A 21,646-nucleotide genomic window follows, 5' to 3' on the forward strand; every position below is an offset into this window, starting at 1 on the left:
ATATATAAATGTAGAAGTGTATATCCTTGTATTTATTTTTAATAAAATTAAGTAATATGACTTAGTTGTCGGAAATGTGTCACAGGTTGTGACACAATTCTGACGGAACGATTAAATCAACTAAAAAATAAACTGTTTGTCGGAAATGTGTCACAAGTTGTGACACAATTCTGACGAAACGATTAAATCAGCTAAAAAATAAATATTTTGTCACAAATGTGTAGGAAATATATTAATTTTTAATTATTATACTAATTTTACTATTATATATTGACATAGAAGTGTATATCCTTGTATTCATTTTTAATAAAATTAAGTAATATGACTTAGTTGTCGGAAATGTGTCGCAACTTGTGACGCAGTTCCGACGGAATGTTTAATTTAACTAAATAATAAATATTTTGTCACAAACTTGTAGGAAATGATTTAATAATCAACCTTTTGTAGATTATTTCTTACATATCTGTGACGCAACTGTCAATTAATTAGGGTTTTTTTATTTTCTGTCATTGTTGCGTCAAAAATTTGACATAGAATTTTGGAAAAAAAATCGTAGGAAATTTGTCACAAATGTGTTTGAATCTGTGACAAAAATAATTGTGTAGGAAATTTCCGTAGGAAATTATGCACTTTTCTAGTAGTGCTAAACCTTGTTGTGATTCTTATGGGTGTTCAACTCATGAAAACATTAACATAACCCTTGTGGTTACCAAGTGTCACACAAGTGTTAAGTGTTGAAGATGATTATTTTCACATGCTATTCTCATATCTTACTTATATGTTGTTTTAATACCGAATCTCGACTCTAAGCATACCTGAACTTTAACCCTACACATTCAATCTTCTAACCTCATCAACTCGTCAATAAATGGATAATTGGAAAGCATATGCAAACTTTGTGAGGATACTCGTATTTTCCCCTTTTTACTTTTACCACTTTTGAGGTGTAACATGTTTATCTATCAACAAACTTACACATGAACATTTTGCTTAAACACATGAACATTCCTATAACATGCTTGTATACGTGATGGCTTGATGCTTTAAACTTGGATTTATCTTATGTGTTGAATTTATCATTAACTTCGTACGAGCCAAACCGTGACATATGTAGCGCTATAGGATTAACGACCCGCCCCTTTATCTCGGTTATGTCATGAGCATATTGCGTTTTCTTGGTTTGATATGTGAGACACATACCATATTTAAAGGCTTATCTTGAATCACATGCTTGCTATGAGGAATTGTTCAAACTTATCTTTTGCTATATACGTATCAAACTTGTATACTCGCCTTTGCTTTTGCATTGAACTTTATTTTAACATGTTACAGGTAGATGTTGACGATGCATGGAATCTAGTAGGATGCTTAGATACCCACTTAGAAAGAATTGTATTCGTATTGTATCATTTTATTATTCATGTTGTTGTACTTTGTTTCAAAACCTTGTACTTGAATCTTTAGAAATGAAATGAAATGATTATTTAAATACTTGTCACAATTATTAGCGTTATGATGTCTCGAGCAATCTTCACACTTCGTCTCATCTCGATGTTTCCGCCATTGGTTGGGGTGTGACACATTTGGTTTACAATACCTCATTCTATCCGATTCCTCGATTTATGTCCCGTTACGCTAACATAGTATCTGATACATTAGGAACCACTTCAATACTTGAACTCTCGATCCTTTGAGCTTGTTTGTACTATTTGAACAAGAACTATACGCAATCCCAAGTGAGTACATAGTTCCCCTCTTTTACCGTTTTTAAATGTTTTGGGGTGATTCATATGTGTAACCAATTTGTTTTCCAATGTATGGCATATATGTGGTCACTAAGTGCTTTTATGTGTATTATTCCGATTATGCAAATACGATGTTTATCCAAATCCTTAAAATATATATCTATCTATCTTCATAGTTAGATTCTTATAGGATATTTGAAGTACAGTCTTAGATCTTCCTATCTTCATAGTGAGATTTTTAAGAAGTACTTTACGAGACGATGGTTATGGTTTATGTGTAGATTGTTGGTGATTTAGATAACGAAACTAGAGTAATACAATAAGGACATGGTGGATACGCCGCTGGTACTTCCTATATATAAGTGTGCTTATTGTATTACCCTTCGTGGCGTTATCCCGAATCATCATTAGGATTTAGAATGTTGTGATGCAATGATTCAATGTGACCGAAACCAAATCCTTTTAGCATCAATTTATCTTCATACACTGATTCTTGTAGGATGTTTAAAGTGCTAATATTAGAGTCCTTGTTTGGATTCATTGTGTACTTTAATGCGTATTTGACTAGACAATGTGACAGAAACCAAATCCTTATAGCATCTATCTATCTTCATAGATTGATTCTTATAGGATGTTAACGTACTAATATTGGAGTCCTTGTATGGATTCATTGTGTATTTTAATGCGTGTTTACAAGTTGGTGACAAGTTGACGATTTATGTGTTTATGCGGTAGTTTTGATTTAGATAACGAAACGGGTGTAATAAAATAAGAACATGGTGGATACGCCGCTGGTACTTCCTATAAATAAGTGTTCTTATTTTATTACTCTTGTAGCGTTATCCGAATCACTTTAGGGTTTTGTGTACGATTGATTCAATGTTCGATTATCCAAATCCTTGTAGAATCTTCCATATCTTTATATGTTAGATTCTTAGAAGGATGTCTAAAGTATTATTATAAATCATTGACTTGATTTATATAATACTCACACAAGTTTTGATTGTTTTCAAAACAGTTATTATTAATCCTTAATTGGATTTCTAATAACACATTGACAAATTTTACGATGATTTCAACGAGATTACAAAGTACAATTTCAACGACATAAAAATTACTTAGTAATAATTATATTGCCATATACAAACTGTTTGCCATAAGTTTTCACAATCAAGATTTTGTATTGCAATACTAAACTTTTGCCATTCTCTGGCTTCAAGATTTATTTTCAATCGACAACTCTCGTAGTTGCCAAAGTATTGCAATACCAAATGTTTTGCCATTTATTTGGCTAACAAAACCTATGTACTCGCCGGCATTTTTATGCTGACTATTTTTCACATATGTTTCAGGTTTTCAATTATTCGAGCATGCAACGTATAGGACTGCATCCAGGCCTTAGATTTCCTAAATCAAAAGACAATTGCATGTGTTCTTTGTTTGTAAAACAATGATAACAATAATGAAACAATTTAGTACCAGTAGTTGTGAGCAATTTGTAACGTGACTCCCCGATATTTTCGCCGCGTGTTGTTGTCTTACGCGATTGGGGTGTTACATACTGTACAGACGATTATTATATTTCTAACATGCGTCTAGCTACTTTAATATCACTACAAGAAAGTGAATCTCCTCACGCAAAGCTCATCCACATAAATAAATCTATATAGCGACGACTTGTCGTTGGTACAAAGATTCTAAATTTTTTACCGGTCAAAATCATTAGTCGTCGCTACAGATTTTGGTAGGGTGGCGAGAAATTAGGTGCCATTTTGAAATCTTTTACTAATGATGTCGTCACTGGAGCTAATTTTTTTTTCCTTACATTCTGATTTTATAAAGTACATGTATAAACATGTCCACCTACACATAGATACTTTAATACGAAAAAATCATAGCAAAGACAACACAACTTTGGTGTATGTATATGTGGTGCTAGCCGCTTGCTAGATTTAGATTTAGTGGAGTAAAATTTTCGTTGGCCGTTAAAAAAAAATTGTGAATGAGTTCAAGATGAAGAAGTAAACTGTAAACATATCCGAATTCCAAACTTAATGCGAGCAAAATAGCAACATTAACTTGTACGGTACAACTCGACCAAAAAAAGTAGTACGATAATATTACTATAAGGTCTATGATCCCATATGTTCAACCACAAAGTGTTTCTCAAAACTCAAAAGCATATACACTCTTCAAAGTTAAAACAAAACGTTGCTTGAAAAGGGAAAGCAGTCACAATAACCATCCTCCATAGCTTCAAAGCTTCCATGATCATCAACACAGGTGCTAGAACACGAAGAAGATGACTGCATATTAACATTCAATGTCTTCCTCTTCTTGTAATTCGCTTTGAAGCATGATTGTCTCAATCTTTTCGTGTCATCTTTGAGTTGTAGATCCGGAATTTCTTCCATTTTCTTCTTTTCTTTCTCCAATAACTCGATCACTTCTTCCGCTCCATTCCCAGATGATTTCTTTAACTCCTGTTACGGTTCAGGAATTTATTTCACAAGCATAAACACAAAGAAACATACCCGACAATGTCTCACTCGTAAAAGTAGCGTCTCAAGTGGTCATAACCTTTTAGTCAGCGTCATCATAATAATCTCTTCTCTACATAGACCCAACTCATGTTTTTGTTAAAAGTAAAAAAACAAAACATTATATATAAAAACTCAACAAATTCTAGTGATCACGAGCCAACGAACCTTTTTACCCCTCTTAGTTCCGCCCCGCGACAAACCTCTTTTCATATAAAATAATAATATAAACAAAAAAACTCTTCAAGAAATACCCTTTGATGGTTATAAAATGTGCACATGATAAAAATGCAATCTTTATTAAAAAAAAAAAAAAAAAAAAAAAAAAAAAAAAAAAAGATGAAGACTAACCTGAACATTGGTGATTAGGGTTTGAAGGCTCATAAGTTTTCGATGAGGCCAACGACGAATACCCAATTCACGACATCGTTTCTTCAAGAGTGTCAACCCGACATTAAGTTCTTTTGCAGCCTGTGTGATCGGCATGTAAAAGTACTGTGATATTACCTCCCTGCTTAATGTCACTCGTGACTGATAATTAACACCACAACCATCACCATTTCCATTAACACCATTAAACTCAACCTCCTTTTGCACTTCTTGACACTCAGATCCTACCGTTTTCATCTCTTCTTTATCGTTAACATTCTTTGTATCCATAACTAACTGATCTTGTTTGGTTTGATAAGAAAACCCTAATGAGTTCATCATGTAAGTTTCTTGATTTGGAAACAACCCGAATGAGTAATTCGCTGCGTTTGATTCTTGATTTGAAGACAACCCGAATGAGTAATTCATGTTGTTTGTTTCTTGATTTGGAAGCAACCCAAATGAGTTCATTGTGTAAGCTTCTTGCATTGGAAACCCTAATGAGTTCATCATGAACATTTCTTGATCATGAAACCCTAATTGATCACCGTATCTTCCACCCATAAAACCATCTTCAAAAGGTGTAGAAAGATCTAACAAAAGATCACAAAACAAGAAACTAAACATATGCATGATCAAAAAGTAAGAATCTTTATAACTAACCTGGTAAGATATCTATTGAAGAACACACTGGATAACTTTTTGACATGATATCCATAACATAAGTAGCATCAAGGTCATGACTTTGACTTTGCAAATTCATCAAATGATCGTTCAAATCGCAAGTGCTACATTTCAAGATCATGAAATTAACATATGTTGTAAAATTTAACAAGAAAGTTTAAGTCTTGATTACCTTATATCAAGAGAAGGCAATTGGTATTGAAAGGTGAAAACTTCATCTTCTTTGGCCATGATTTCATGGTTTGACCACTCTAGTTCCAAAGAATGTTGACTTTCCATTGTGAAGTTTGACTTGTGCAAGTGCTAGAACACAGGTAGAGTATATTGGGTGTCCATTTTATTTATTTTTTGGAGGGATATATCATATAGGAATGGGAGAAGCCAAGTGATTATAAATAAGTAATTAATGGCAAGTTCGTTATTAGTGTTAACTATGTCTTAAATGCTTAATTTTTTATGGTGTTAATGTGAAAGTAATTAATCATTTAACCAATGTGGGTGAAGATCATGCGCCGTCCTGTATTGCAAGTCTGGATATGAGTTTCCACAACAAAGGTATGATTAGTGACGATGGATATTACGGTGTCGCGAAAGAACTACAAATCAGTGAGGGATAAAAGAGTAAATTTGTAAATGTTAATTGAAAAATAACGTACTTATCATTAGTAATTGTAAAATAAGTAGTGGTGGTGGTGGGTATTAATTACATCATCATGAACTAGAATTTATGAACTATTACCATGTAAGTTACATTTTCATCCGTTGGATTTTTTTTAAAATTCCCCACTATCATGTATTAGATTATTTTTTTTATATATACTTGATCAACATGTTAGTTTTTCTTCTATCGGTTAGATTATTGTTCATTAGCTCTTAAGTTTGCTTTAATGAAGTAGTATTTGTGTAGTTAGAAAACATTAGAATCGGCGGGCCTGGGTAACAGATTAAAATATGTTGTTTTAGAAAGTATTATTTATGTTTGAGTCCAAATTGTTTATGATTAAAATGAGTTTGGGTTGAAATGAGTCGCCTTTTATAAGGAAAAGTATTGAAATGGGTTCATTCGCAATATTGTCTTGTAACGGTTAGTAGTGGCGGTGATAGTGACAGCGGAGATGGGGTAGTGGCGGTAGCAACAATGGTGACGAAGTTGGTGTTGTTGTGATGCTGATTGTGGCAATTACGATAGTGGGAGCAATGGGGGATGACAAGATGATGTTGGGGTTGGCCATGTTAGCTTAAGTTGTGGAGGTGGCGAAAACGATGAAGTATTGGCGGTGGCGGAGGGTAGTGATTTCGGCAATGGCGGTGATGAATACGGCATTTGAACACGTTTTAAGTAACAAGTATTATGTGATTTATCCGTTTTGATCAATTATATATTTTGAATAGACCCAAATACCCCAATTTAACCCATTTCTTGCATAATGGGTAATAAATGCGACTAGTGACGCAATGAGAGATAAAAGTTTGATGTTTTGTCTCTGAGGAATTAAAGCTAGAATTACGAAATTGGTCGTGTTTGTGGATTAGCAAATTGAAATAAAAATAATTTGACACGAATCCAAACATGGTAGAACCCGAAGTCATGTCAGAAACAGGAACCTGAATGCGACACGCTTATTCACGGGTTGACACGAACACGACCCGTTTAACCCGAATTGTTTTTAGATACACAATTACCATTATACCATAAAAGTGGATAGTTATTTCTTTTTTTCTCGTTTGAATTCTCACATATATACCAAATTATATATAAGTCTAATTTCTAACATTGGGTTGCATTAATGGTTGTACTCACTGCTTAAAGTTTTGTTTATTGAAAAGTAATTGCTAAGGCTCTGTCAGCTTGTACTCACACGTGTGAACCAGAAGCTTCCCACCTTTTTGCTTTACCATGATTTAGGGTTTTCACTTTCTTCTACACCCACAATTTTAAAGAAAGTTGGTAGAGAGAGAAGAGATTGTGGTCGGTGGGTCGGCCGGCCGGTCGGTCCAGTACGACTTCTACAATGGTTGTTCTGAAGCCAGAATTCAGTGTGCAATCGATTCCTTCTCACACACTTTTCAAACCCTAGGTTTATTCACGTTATCACAGCTCCGATTAACCTTCACCATTCCGATCATCTTCTCTGACGGATGGATACATCTGCATCTGCAACATCTTCATCAAACTCGCGTAGATACCCTCTTCGTTACTTGTATTGCAATTGTTTCAAATGGTGTTGCCGTTGTTTGTGCGGCTTCTACATCTTCATCAAACTCGCGTAGATACCCTCTTCGTTAATTTGAGTTTCGTTTCAATCTAAAATGCTTTGTTTGATTTGATGCTGAAAGATGTTTGATTTGATGATTCTATGTCATATGCAGATATTATTTTATGATGATGAACTTAGGTATTGTTCATTTATGAACCATCTGAGAAAGAACCAGGGGTTTATCTTAATCCATATAAAATTGTGATTTGTACCGAATGTGTACACCGGGTTTTGTTTTCTCTAGCCAATCTGATTTGAAAATGTCGAGCTATGATGCGTAAGCTAAGATGAAAGGTTATGATGGTTGCTTGAGCCTCTGTAGTTGGCTAAGAAAGTTTGTATATGAGGTGCTTGATGGAATGCTTTAAAGTTGTGATGATCGTTGTAATTTGAGGGGAAGTTGAAGATCCAGGTAGCATCTTGGCAGGGCAAGATCCGGATGGCATAGTTTCACTGTGCAACTGTGTGTTTGCAGCCATGTTGTTACCAGGGTGTTATATGTGTTCATCCCTCAAATACATATCTGAGCTTTTTAAGGTTGTTTTGATAAACAAGGGGTTGTGTTTTAGGTATGTATTTTAACATTATCAATTAGCCACATTGGGCTGCATTAGTGGTTGTACCCCCCGCTTAAAGTTTTGTATATGGAAAGTCATGGCTAGGTTTTAACGCGTGTCCCTTGTGCGTATGAAGCAGAGCACATGTTTTCTTACACCCTTTTTACTTAACCATGGGTTTGGGTTTTTACAGTTGTTTCTTTTTAACCGGCAATTTTAGACTTTATGATTTGTTCTAGAGTTGTGATGATCTTTGTATTTTTAGGGTACATCGAGCATCCGGGTAGCATGTTGGTGAGGCAACATCCAGATGGCATAGTGCTCACTTTGCAACTTTGTGTTTGCAGCGATGGCGTAACCTGTTCTTAGATGTGTTCATCCCTTGATTACATATCCGAGCTTTCAAGGTTCCAATGCACAAACACATTCACATCTCGATAACACTTTTTTGGCAGTTGTCATGTAATATCAATATTGTATCTACTTCTGGGCTATGATGATGTGTTTTAGTTTAAAGAAACTGATATTTTAGTGTTTATTGGCGTGGCAAATGAGGTCTTTAACCTCTTAGTGTGCAGCCAACGCGAGTAATTTTTGTTTCTTCAACATGTCTGAGCCTATACAGCTATACTGTTGATGGTGTGCAACATGTGATGGACCACTTGACTTTTTAGTTGAAGAAAACTTATGTTCTTCTGGCAAGATGATTTCAACTAACAGTGGGGGAAGCAACAACTCAGATTTGTTGCTCAACTTATTAATTAACTGATGTTTGCTTTGTTGTGTTTTTGTTTAATCTTCATTTTCTCATGTTCTAGCGTTTCTTGGTACGATTTATTGCTATTCAAAATGGGCATTCTGCTGTCTTAGTTCTGGTGAGTATCGTCCACCAAGTTTATTTTACAAAGTCCACGTTTCGTTAATCTGAGCTATATCAGTTATAGAAGCTCGCTTGGCCTACAAAGTATGCATATGCTTAGATTTAGTCTCATTTGCTACATCTTTTTGTCAGATGTTAATTTAGAACCACACCCGTATCATAGAAAGGTTATATGCTTTGTTTTGGGGGCTTATGTAGACTGTATGTTTAATGTGTTGTTGAGTCCATCTGTTCAGTATTACATTATTACCTATGTGGTTGTTGTTGAAGTCTTTGTTATTGTGTCTAGGTCGTTGATGGTGTTTGCCTTTTTTATGTATGATGCTTGATTGTTGATTCTGTTGTTTTATTTTTCTTGTAGAACTACAAGTCGTCTATTATTTGGGAATTTAGATAATTATTAGAGTTTGTTTTAGCTAATGAATTATAGACTCAATCCTATTCATAATTATGCTTATATTCAAAGGTTTTTTTTCCAAAGGCTGCCATTATTTATTGTAAGATTAAATATATTATATATTAATATTTAATCTATAGCCATTATAACCATTTACATTATATAGATCAAAATATATAATAACCTATTAAATAATTAGTTGGTAATTGTTGATGGACCATATTACCCTTATTAACTAATTAGGTTTCCTCCTAGGTGCTTATATAAGGAGACTTATGTGGAGGTTAAGGGGTTAGACAGTTACACAATTAGAGATACCCCATAAGCATAACATCATCACGATCGACCTCCCTCTCCTACGGCTGATACCCTTTTCGGTTTTCTTAGTCACCATCATCAGTCAGCACCCTAAGGAGGAACCAGATCACCTTGACAAAGATGTCGAACTCCATGTCGTCTTCTCTCACTGGATTCTCCACTACACTGTCTGCGGTGACAGGTATGTTTTCATGTTTTCCATTGTGTTTAGAACAGAACTGAACCAACATGTGGTATCAGAGCGTATGTTGATTAGTCAGTTCTGTTTTCGTATCCATAATTCTGGGATTGAAATCATGAAAACAGAAATTTTGAAAATCTTATGAACATCACAGCCGTTTTTGAGTCATATAAAACCACTCGAAATCTCTGTTTTCGAGGAAAAGAACTATTTTAAATATCTCAAAACAGTTAAAATTATGTCCGAAATCTGTTTTAGAAAGCCTTAAAAATTCAGGTTTCGGGTTCCAGAATTAAGTATTGATTTTTTAGGGTTCATCACATGTTCTTAGAAAATTCGAAGATTCCTTTATGTTTAGGAATATGATTCGGATTATTAAGTGTTCTTTCCTGTTTTGATCTGATTTTGTCCTCTAAAGATTTTCGAAAACTGTTATTAGATAAACAGTTATAATTTTCGAAATATTTTGATAAAATTAGATCATCTTAAAACAGGAAACACTATCACAAAATCCCTTAGAATTCGAATTTTCTGTTATGCTTTCACATTCACAGCTGTTAACAGGAAGTCTCGAGATCCCTTCTAACGAGCCGAAACCTAGGTCTCGACTCGAGACCACGAGATCTCGACTCGAAATCATAAAGGTTCTCACATATTCACAACTCGAGACAACGATTTCGACTCGAGATCATAAGGTCTCGACTCGAGACCACTGCGGTTTCGACTAAGGGCTTAAATTTTCATAACTCGAGACTGTGGTTACGACTCGAGACCTCATTATGAGTCGAGATCTCATAAGGTATAGTAGTCGAGACCATGGTTCCGACTCGAGACAACAAGGTTGCGACTCGAGACCTCATAACTGACTCGAGATCTCATAACTCAGTCGAGACCTAACTCGAGACCTGACTCGAAACCTCATTAGTTCGATCCACGCTAACGGGTGGTTTGCTATTAAATGATTGGTTTTGTAATTATTTAGTTAATTAATCAGAATCAGATAATGTTTTGCAAAACCAAGATGGCTTAACTTGAATGAGCTTCTGATGTATCACTTCTGGCCAAAGCTGATTTGATGCATCTACTTATCATCCAAGTATTACGAAAGCTATGTTAAGTGTGCATCATAAACATGAATGTCTTAATTTCTGGCCAAAGCTGATTTAATTCCTTCATAGATGGCATACTTAACAAGTGCATAACTAAAGTGATTGTCTCAATTTCTGGCCAAAGCTGATTTGTTACAACCACTTTGCACATATGCTTAAATGATTACACTTCTGGCCAAAGTTGTTTTGTCTTCGTTTAAGTAGAATTTTAACTAAGTCTATTATTTTTGATGTTAGTAATAGACAATATCACAGCTTCATAACGTAAAATGGTCATTATTTATGTCTGCCTTAGTTTAATGTGCCCTTAGATCACATTAGGACTTCTTCCTTAGTATCATAACTTGCTCATCTTATTTCCACTATCAGCGCCCAATTGCGGGATTCCACCTTTGACCGGTGATAACTATGCTGCATGGAAGGATGCTCTCATGCTTACACTTGGATTGCTGGATTTTGATTATGCTCTAAGAGAGAATAAGCCAGCGGACCTTACCACTCAAAGTACTGCTGCTGAGCAGTTAACTCATGAAAAGTGGACTAGGTGTAACAGCATGTCTCTCATGTTTATGAAGCAGTCCATAAGCAATGCAATCAGGGGAGCTATTCCTGATTCTGAAGATGCTAAAACCTACTTGGAACATGTGGAGGCGCAGTTCAAAGGGACGTCTAAAGCACACGCTAGTACCCTTATCCTCAAGCTGGTGACAACTAAGTATGATGGGAGGAGCGCCATTCGTGAGCACATCATGATGGTGAATGACATGGCCAATAAGCTGAAGGGGCTGGAAATGGAAATCAGTGATGGTTTCCTCGTTCATTTTATCATCACTTCGCTTCCTTCGTCCTTTGAAGCATTTAAGATCAATTACAACACTCAGAAGGAAAAATGGACGATGAGTGAGCTGGTCGCCATGTGCGTACAGGAGGAAGAGCGCATGAGGATGGATCGCACTACTGATGTTGCCAACTTCACCACCTCCAACTCTAAGAAAAGGAAGAACAATCATCAGAGGAAGAATGCTTCAAAAGTTCAAAGGCCTAATCCTAATACAAGTGCGCCTTCCAGCTCTAAGAACTTCTTAGGCAGTATCCGCTGCAAGTTCTGTAAAAAGACAGGACACATGCAGAAGGAATGCCCTGACTTTAAGGAGTGGCTGGCTAAGAAAGGTAACGATTATTTTATGATACTTGAGTCCTATAATTTAAGTGTTCCTGCTAATTCTTGGTGGTTTGATTCTGGTTCTATGGTTCATGTTACCAATTCAACTCAGGGATTCCTTTCAATCCGGAAGCTGGAAAGAAACCAAAGAACGCTTAAGGTTGGGATGATCGAGAATTAGAAGTGAAGGCCATTGGAACATTACAATTAGTTATGAAAACTGGTTTATGTATTAAACTTGATGATACCTTATATATTCCTGAGGTAACTCGGAACCTTGTATCAGGACCAAAGTTAGACATGGACGGTTTTATTGTTTCCCTTGGTCATCGCAAACTCTCTATCCTCTATGATTCTGTTCTTTATGGTACTGGTGTTCTGGATGGTGGTCTTTATAGATTAGAACTAGATGATGGCTTTTCCAAATCTTTGTTGTCATATAACATTAATGAATCACTCACAAAGATGGAAGAGAAACGAGACTTAGAGACTTCATCCATGTTGTGGCATCAGCGTTTAGGCCACATTTCAAAAGAACGATTAAATCGTCTCATAAAGGATGAAGTCTTACCTCCTCTCGATTTCTCTGATTTTGGAACATGTGTCAAACGTCTTAAAGGTAAAATGACATTAGCGAATAAGAAAGGTGCCACTAGGAGCTCTAATTTATTAGAACTCATTCACACTGACATTAGTGGTCCTTACCAAATCGCTGGCATAACAGGACATACTTCATTTATCACTTTCATTGATGATTATTCTCGTTACATGTACTTGTATCTTATTAAGGAGAAATCTGAATCTCTAACAACTTTTAAAGATTATAAGGCTGAAGTTGAAAAGCAATTAGATCGTCAGATTAAAGTTGTGAGATCAGATAGAGGCGGTGAATATTATGGAAGACATACTGATGTGGGTCAAGCTCCTGGTCCATTTTATGAGTTTTGTAAAGGCCAGGGGATTGTGAACCAATACACCGTGCCTGGTACACGTCAGCAGAACGTTGTCGCTGAAAGAAGAAACCGTACCCTTATGAACATGGTGCGCAGTATGTTAGCCAACACTAATTTACCATTATTCCTCTGGACTGAAGCGTTAAAAGCAGCTGTTCATATACTCAATAGAGTTCCTTCTAAGTCTGCCCCTAAAACTCCTTATGAACTTTGGACAGGAAGGAAACCGAGTCTTAAATATATGAAAGTATGGGGCTGCATTGCTGAAGCAAAAGTTTACAATCATTTCCTAAGGAAACTTGACCCTAAAACAGTTACATGTTTCTTTATCGGGTATCCTGATAATTCTAAGGGTTATCGTTTCTATTGTCCTTCCCATGTCACCCGTATTGTTGAAACCAAGCATGCCGCGTTCCTGGAGGATTTCAAGGTCAGTGGGAGCAGTACCAACCCTTACGAAGAATTGCAAGAAGTACAAGACGCGGGGGGGAGAGATTCGTCGCTTACCATTACTCCGATTACTCCTCTTGTACCCAATGCAACTACTGCACCTGAAGCTACTGCACCAACTCCAAATTCACCTCTACAATCAGAACCCATTATACCTCATGACGAAAGCACATCAAACGCTCATAACCAAGACAACGATGAACCCGATAATCCACTCAGGAGGTCATCTAGGCAAAGAAGGCCTACTAATTGGGATGATTATGTTACCTACCTGACTGAAATGGATCCGGGAAAGCTCAATGATCCTATCTCTTACAATGAAGCCATTAGCAGTGATCAGTCTTCTGAATGGAATAAAGCAATGATTGATGAGCTTGAATCCATGAATAAAAATGACGTTTGGGATTTGGTAGAATTACCCAACGGAGTCAAACCCGTAGGATGCAAATGGGTGTTCAAAACAAAACTGGATCCGAATGGGAATGTTGAACGCTACAAATCGAGATTGGTTGCATAGGGCTACACTCAGAAAGAGGGAATTGATTATCAAGAGACGTTTCACCTGTCTCTCGTAAAGATTCATTAAGGATCGTCATGGCCCTAGTAGCTCATTTCGATTTAGAGCTGCATCAGATGGACGTTAAAACCACTTTCCTTAACGGAGACTTGGACGAAGATGTTTACATGAAGCAACCTGAAGGCTTTAAACCTGAAGGTCAGGAGCATCTAGTCTGTAAGTTGAAGAAATCCATTTACGGGTTAAAACAAGCATCACGTCAGTGGTACCTCAAGTTTGATGAAGTCATGAAGAAGCAAGGTTTTATGAAGAATCAAGTGGATCAATGCACCTACCTCAAGATGAGTGGGAACAACTTTACTATACTTATCCTTTATGTAGATGATATTCTATTGGCAAGTAAGAGTTTAGACATGTTGCATGAGTCGAAGCGGTTACTCTCGCATAACTTCGATATGAAGGATCTCAGAGATGCTTCTTACTTCATTGGCATCGAAATTCACCGAGATAGAAACAAAGGGATCTTAGGATTGTTCCAAAGGGCTTACATAGATCGTGTCCTCACACGTTACAACATGCAACAATGCAAACCCTCCGTCGCTCCAGTAGTTAAGGGAGATGTTTTCGGTTCATTCCAGTGTCCGACAACAGAGGTTGAGAAGGAGCAAATGAGCCAGATACCTTACGCGTCAGTAGTCGGGAGCTTGATGTATGCTCAAGTCTGTACTCGCCCAGATATCGCTTATATTGCTGGAATGCTAGGCCGTTATCAGACTAATCCTGGCCTAGATCACTGGAAAGCAGCTAAGAAGGTACTTCGATATCTGCAAGGGACGAAAGACTATAAACTGACTTATAGAAGAAGTGATCATTTAGAAGTGGTGGGCTATTCTGATTCTGACTTTGCCAAATGCAAAGATGACAAGAAATCCACTTGGGGCTATATCTTTATGTTAGCAGGCGGCCCTATCTCATGGAAGAGTCATAAACAACAGTTGACCACAACTTCTACAATGATGGCAGAGTACATTGTTGTTTATAACGCAACATGTCATGGAATGTTGCTTAGAAATCTGGTCACTGGACTCAAAATCGTTAATTCCATTTCTAGACCATTGAAGCTTTATTGTGATAATTCAGCTGCCGTTAGTTTCTCGAACAGTAACAGTTCGACTGGAGCTGGTTTATATCTCGATACAAAATATCTGTTCGTACGTGAACGAGTTGAGGAAAATAATCTTTGTATCGAGTATATTAGTACTAAAGATATGCTTGCGGATCCGATGACTAAAGGTCTCCCTCCTAAGGTTTATGAAGAACATGTTCGGAATATGGGATTTAGTAAAGACCTTATTTGAGCATATTGTACTAGCTTATGTTTTATGTTAATGAAATTTCCTCAGTTTGATTTTGTATGTCTCTTAGAATATGTTCAACCGGTATAATGGCATATAGACAAACAAAGTTACAAATCAAACAAAGGGCTTATGCGTATTTTGATCATGACGATTAGGTTTTAAATTAAGGCTATAGTATGATTAATGGGGGTCCTGAGTCGCATAATGATTCAACGGCTGTATTTATCTGCTATAGTACTTGTTTAAGGCTAAAGTGAGTGTTAACTCTTGATCAGGCTTATCTAATACTCATAGTAAATGATTACTCGGCTAAGTGGGAGAATGTAAGATTAAATATATTATGTGTTAATATTTAATCTATAGCCATTATAATCATTTACATTATATAGATCAAAATATATAACAACCTATTAAATAATTAGTTGGTAATTGTTGATGGACCATATTACCCTTATTAACTAATTAGGTTTCCTCCTGGGTGCTTATATAAGGAGACTTATGTGGAGGTTAAGTGGTTAGACAGTTACACAATTAGAGATACCCCATAAGCATAACATCATCACGATCGACCTCCCTCTCCTACGGCCGATACCATTTTCGGTTTTCTTAGTCACCATCATCAGTCAGCACCCTAAGGAGGAACCAGATCACCTTGACAAAGATGTCGAACTCCATGTCGTCTTCTCTCACTGGATTCTCCACTGCACTGTTTGCGGTGACAGGTATGTTTTCATGTTTTCCATTGTGTTTAGAGCAGAACTGAACCAACATTTATATCATTTTTTGTACAGAAACGTGCATTACTAATTATGTCTATGGTGCAGCTTTGGTTCCATTTGTTTCTCTTTGTTGTTGATCTTGCTTGCTATAGTCCTTGCTCTCCAGGTTTGCTCTTATGCTTTGTATAAGATACATGTGAATATATTTTTTATTAGGCTATATGTCTAGCATGTTTGAAATGTAGCTTCTTAATAGTTTGTTTTCATAGTTGTATGAATCACCCAGTCGGGTTGGTTCGGTTTAAAGTTGGTTATTCTAAAGATTTTTTTTTAAACTGTAGGAGTTAAGGTTTTTTCCGGCTAATGAAGAGGTGGTCGCCTAACTAGAAATCGAGTCAAAGCTGGTTATTTTTTATTCAATTACTTCTAGAAATGAATGCATTGTAACATCTTCTATTGTAGGGGAAATTGAAACTAAAGAATTTTGATATAGTAAAAGTTGGACGTAGTGGCAAAGCACTTGTAAAGAGTTATATATTGACATGAAGTAATGGGTCTTCCGTCTCAACGTGCGGGGGACAACCGAATTTGTATTTTTTTGGCTGCTTGAGTTGGTATTTAGTTAAAGGTCCTTGAAGATTTTATTGTTGTAATGTCTGCTCCGTTTATGATAGTTTTTGCTCCTTAAACAAAAGAAAATAAATAAGAAGGTACAGGATTGAAGCCTGCATTGTTTTGAGTTTAAACTTGGTTGATTCGAAAAGGATTGTGTAGACATCGTTTATGATAGGCTCAATTTGTATGCCCCAGCCGCAACGCGGCGGGCCTCTTATCTAGTTATATCTATTAATCACATTTAAAAAAAATTATATATACACATTCTACTTCGATAGTTAACACTTTACCAATGTCCATGAATGACCCATGAGTGAGAGAATCCTCTCGAATGAAGAATACCCACAAAGTCTTTAAATCAAAGTCTCTTGAGGGTAAAGTCCAACTTCCAAGAATCCAAGCTACTCAAGTCCACCAAGCCCGTTAGTGACCTCAACATAGTCATGGAACTCCACAGTTTTCAGATTGGGCCTAAAAGCCCAAACCAAGCCCAATCATGAATAAAAGAGCCACCCATCATCATAATAATAAAATTGAAAATTAAGAACTAATCTAAAAAGTTTAACGACTGAAAAATACATGATTTGCAAGTCTAAGACAACAAAAAGAATATGCATCAGCCCATCTACCACGACCTACTTGTATAAAAAATTTAGTTCCACCATATATACGATATTTTAAAAGATTTTGTATGATTTTAGACAATCGTCATGAGAATCTTTTTTGTGATAAACAAGTAGTTTGTTGTCAACATCGCTAAAGATTTTTATTTCTTGAACATGCACCAACCACGAAATTTAGGTCCTACCACATCCCATTGATGTCACAACATACACCAAACCTATGTAAATTGGCCAATGGCAACGAGGCGGGTTTGTGACCGGTTGATAAATACATCCCCCAACCCGATAACTAAAATGGTTTGCGACGGGTTGACAAATACACCCCCCAACCCGAAAACTAAAATTGGTCCGATCCTCGTTCCCCATTGGTCATCGATTTCATTAGTTTCATCAATGGTAATTAAAACAAAAACTAGAATTGAAGAATTTATCAATACACATTTCACTTGCAAGTTTCAACAAACAAAAGTACAAAACTAGTGGAGAGATTGTGCATTCATAAGCTCTAAAAATTACATATTATATGACTGAAACATAAGTACCAAGTAACATTACATTACAAAAACATTAACATAATCAAATCTTGGCCATCTCATTCCTGAGTGCATTGGCTCTAACCAAACTCCCAATCGTATTAACCGCAAGCTTCAAGTCCTCCAAAGGGTTCCCCGGCGCAACCTTCTTGTACAAATAGCTGTCGAACGTCATCTTCTGAACATACTCGTCCGCGCACATCTCCACAAACGCCTCCCTAGCCGGATTTGACCGATAAAACACCTTCTGAAGAATATCCAACACCTTGTAAGTAGGCCAATAAGTCTTATCCCACTTCTCCAAATACTTCCTCAAATCCGCCTCCTCCACCATCCTCGTCCCATTCTCCGACCCCTCCACGATCGCCTCAGCGCACATCCGTCCACTCTTCGCCGCAAAATAAATCCCCTCGCCCGAACATTTCGTCACATACCCAGCCGCATCCCCGACCAGGGCGACTCTCTCAGCCAGTCGTCTCGGTCGGGGGTGCTCAGGAATCGGGTGGGCCTCCACCCGAATAATCTTCCCACCTAAAATCTTGTCACGCGCGCGTAGGCGTGTGGCTAATTGAAACTTTTTAATATCCGGCTTATGAGTAACGGTACCGGTTCCGACCGCCACGTGGTCACACTTCGGAAACACCCAACCGTAAAAATCCGGTGACACGTCATCTCCGACGTACATCTCGGCGAGATTTTCATAATACTGCATTTTATCGTCCGGTATTTTGATTCTCTCCTGAAACGCTATCGCGTACTCGTAATCTCCGGCGTCGATATTTTTCGCCACACGAGAATTTGCGCCGTCAGCGCCGATAACGGCGTCAACTTCCATCGTTACCTTTTTACCGGCGGACCCAGGTTTTCCGTCATACTCGTTATAATGAATAACATACGGTGCGTATTTATCCAACGGTTTATCCAATTTTGTAAACAAACCGTTGATCACGGTGGCGCCGGCGGCGGTGGCGCGGTCACGGAGATAAGCGTCAAGAATTTCACGGCGGACCATTCCGATGTACTCATGGGGTTTAAGAGTTTGACCAATGTCAACGGCGACGTTCGACGGAGATATCATTTTCATTTTGGTTACACGGCGGTCGATAATATCCAACGGCAGGTCAAATTCTCCGACCATGCATAACGGAATAGCACCGCCGCAGGGCTTCGCGTTGTCCATTTTGCGTTCGATGAGAATGGTTTCGATTCCGCCTTTGGCTAGGGTTTCTGCGGCGGCGCCGCCTGCCGGACCGCCGCCGACGACGGCGACGCGGAGGTTCCGGCCGGTGAGTTTGGGGCTGGATTTGCTGGCGAGGATTTTAACACGGCGGTGGTGGGATTTGGGGAGAGTGGTGATGGAGGTGGTGGAATGGTGGTTTTCCGGTGAGGAGTGGCGGAGGCCGGTGAAGGATTTGAGGGTGATGGAGGCCATGGTGGTGGATTGTGGTGGGGTGGGGTGGGGTGTGAGTGAAGTGGTTTGGTTTTGTAAGATTTTGAGGATATGGTTTGAGATATTGTGGTGGTTGTGACCGTAGGATTTGAGGGGATTGATGGTTGTGATTTGGTGTGGATAATGGGAGGATGTATATGGTTATGATTTGGCCCTGTCAAATGTTTTTGTTGTGGAAGTAATTGTTTCACATGTGTTGTTATAACATGTTAAATGCCTAACCTAAGGCTGAACTACTTGGGTTGGCCTTGGTGCAGCGATTGGCCTGCACACCGCCCCCCTTCCCCCGGGTCATCACCGTCGCCCCCTAGACGTTGAAACCGGGTCACTTTTCAAAAAACATTGCCGTTGCCAAAGGCTAATTGAATAAACAAATATTTTCTTTATGAGTTTATACCAATTATCCCCCTTTTCAAACCAAATTAACCCGATCTCTCTCACTATTTTACACACTTCTTCAAATTTTCTAAAGTTTTAGCAATGTCCTCTTCATCGTGTTGTTCATCATCTTCGAGTGAAGGTGATTTGTTTTTTGCAAACGTCGTAATGTAGGCAGCACAGATGATCATCGAGGAAGAAGAAGATGAAGAAACCATGTCACAACCGCGAATTAGGCAAGCCGCCATAAACCGAGACGGAGAATGTTATATTATTTTTCGGTGTTAATAATTTAGATGTATTATTTTTCGGTGTTAATAATTTAGTTGGGTAGGAGTTGGCTACAAAGTCCATTTTTCCTACAAAGTGTACAAAGTCATAAAACACTATAATGCCAACCATAAAACACATTCAAAACCCGCAAATAACAAAGTGAAGATTACTAAAACGCCATATTTGTGGGTTTTGTGTTGTGTTTTAGATGATAAGGCTTTGATTATCGAATGACTAACATTAGTGTGTTTTTATGTTGATTATCATGTTGTGTTTTATATTCATAGTTCTACGATGGTGTGCTTAAGGTTTTTATGGACCGTTAGGGTTTCGATATTGTGTTTTAGTGATTTTCACTCTGTTATTTGTGGGTTTTGAGTCTGTTTTATGGCTGAAATTGTGGTGTTTTATGACTTTGTACACTTTGTAGGAAAAATGGACTTTGTAGCTGAACCACACCCTAGTTATATTATTTCTCGGTGTTATTATTTAGTTATATTATTTTCGGTCTTAATTATTTAGTTATATTATTTTTCAGTTAATTATTTATTTTTACGCTCACATGTTGATGCCCATAATAGATTAGTGGCCGACTATTTTGCCGATGAACCCGTGTACACGGCCGCGATGTTTAAACGTCGGTTCTGAATGAGTCGTCGACTGTTCTTACGTATAGCAGGTGACTTGTCGCGGTCTGGTCCGTTTTTTTACATTACGATACGACGCTAGAGGCAAAAGGGGATTCACCACTTTACAGAAATGCACACCGGCCATTCGCCAACTAGCATACGAGACGACACCGATTCGTTGGACGAGTATTCAAGGATGCCCGAAAGAACTACACGAGAATGTTTGTACAAGTTTTGCGAATGGGTGGTGAAGCTGTATAGTAAGAAATATTTGCGGAAACCAAACGCAAATGACGTTCAAAAATTGTATCAGTTACATGAAGAAAAGCATGGTTTTCAAGGAATGCTCGGGAGCATTGATTGCATGCACTGGCCAGTGGCCATGGCAGAACTGCCCTACTGCATGGCGATGTTAATTTACACGAGGCGATCATGGACATCCAACTATAATACTAGAGGCTGTTGCGTCACAAGATCTGTGGATTTGGCATGCTTTTTTCGGTGGTCCTGGTTCACTTGACGACCTTAACGTCATCTACCAATCAGAGATCTTTAACGATGTCATAACAGGAACTGGTCCAGACACCAAGTTTACGGTTTCGGGGGTGGAATACAGGCGCGGTTATTATCTTGCTGATTGAATATACCCAACCTACTTTACAATCGTTAAAACTATTCCGCACCCGACGGGCGATAAGAGAAAGACATTTGCCAAGTTTCAAGAGACGGCGAGAAAAGACATTGAATGGTGTTTTGGAGTTCTAAAAACTAGCATATCATTGAGATAAGAAAGCCTAGAGTCGCCACAATTGCGGACGTGCTTTTACACACAGAAGTTGTGATACTGTATGTATGTTTGTATCTTGTTGCATAACATGATCATCGAAGATGAAGGTAGAGCGATTTGTGAGTACGACGAAAATGCGCCTAACGGGAATTATGTTCCAG

General features: G+C 37.7%; 2 protein-coding genes across 3 annotated transcripts; both read right to left on the bottom strand.

Moving 5' to 3' along the window:
- Positions 1–3,788: 3,788 nt before the first annotated feature.
- Positions 3,789–5,701, bottom strand: LOC110939367 (protein RKD3). 2 transcript variants are annotated; one of them, XM_022181027.2, is made up of 4 exons: positions 5,511–5,697; positions 5,318–5,442; positions 4,637–5,247; positions 3,789–4,228 (listed from the first exon to the last, which is right to left on the bottom strand). In XM_022181027.2, exons 1-4 carry the CDS (start codon positions 5,615–5,617, stop codon positions 3,944–3,946), a joined length of 1,128 nt encoding a protein of 375 aa, XP_022036719.1. In that variant the 5' UTR covers positions 5,618–5,697; the 3' UTR covers positions 3,789–3,943. The 2 variants fall into 2 exon arrangements, with proteins under 2 accessions (XP_022036719.1, XP_035846256.1); XM_035990363.1 differs by lacking the exon at positions 3,789–4,228 and adding an exon at positions 4,248–4,358 and having other exon boundaries at positions 5,511–5,701.
- Positions 5,702–17,853: 12,152 nt separating this feature from the next.
- Positions 17,854–19,801, bottom strand: LOC110941795 (geranylgeranyl diphosphate reductase, chloroplastic). Its single transcript, XM_022183460.2, has one exon. The coding sequence runs from the start codon at positions 19,398–19,400 to the stop codon at positions 18,012–18,014; it is 1,389 nt and encodes a 462-aa protein (XP_022039152.1). The 5' UTR covers positions 19,401–19,801; the 3' UTR covers positions 17,854–18,011.
- Positions 19,802–21,646: the final 1,845 nt, after the last annotated feature.

This window comes from Helianthus annuus, chromosome 5 (genome assembly GCF_002127325.2).
Source record: "Helianthus annuus cultivar XRQ/B chromosome 5, HanXRQr2.0-SUNRISE, whole genome shotgun sequence".
Classification (NCBI taxonomy): domain Eukaryota; kingdom Viridiplantae; phylum Streptophyta; class Magnoliopsida; order Asterales; family Asteraceae; genus Helianthus; species Helianthus annuus.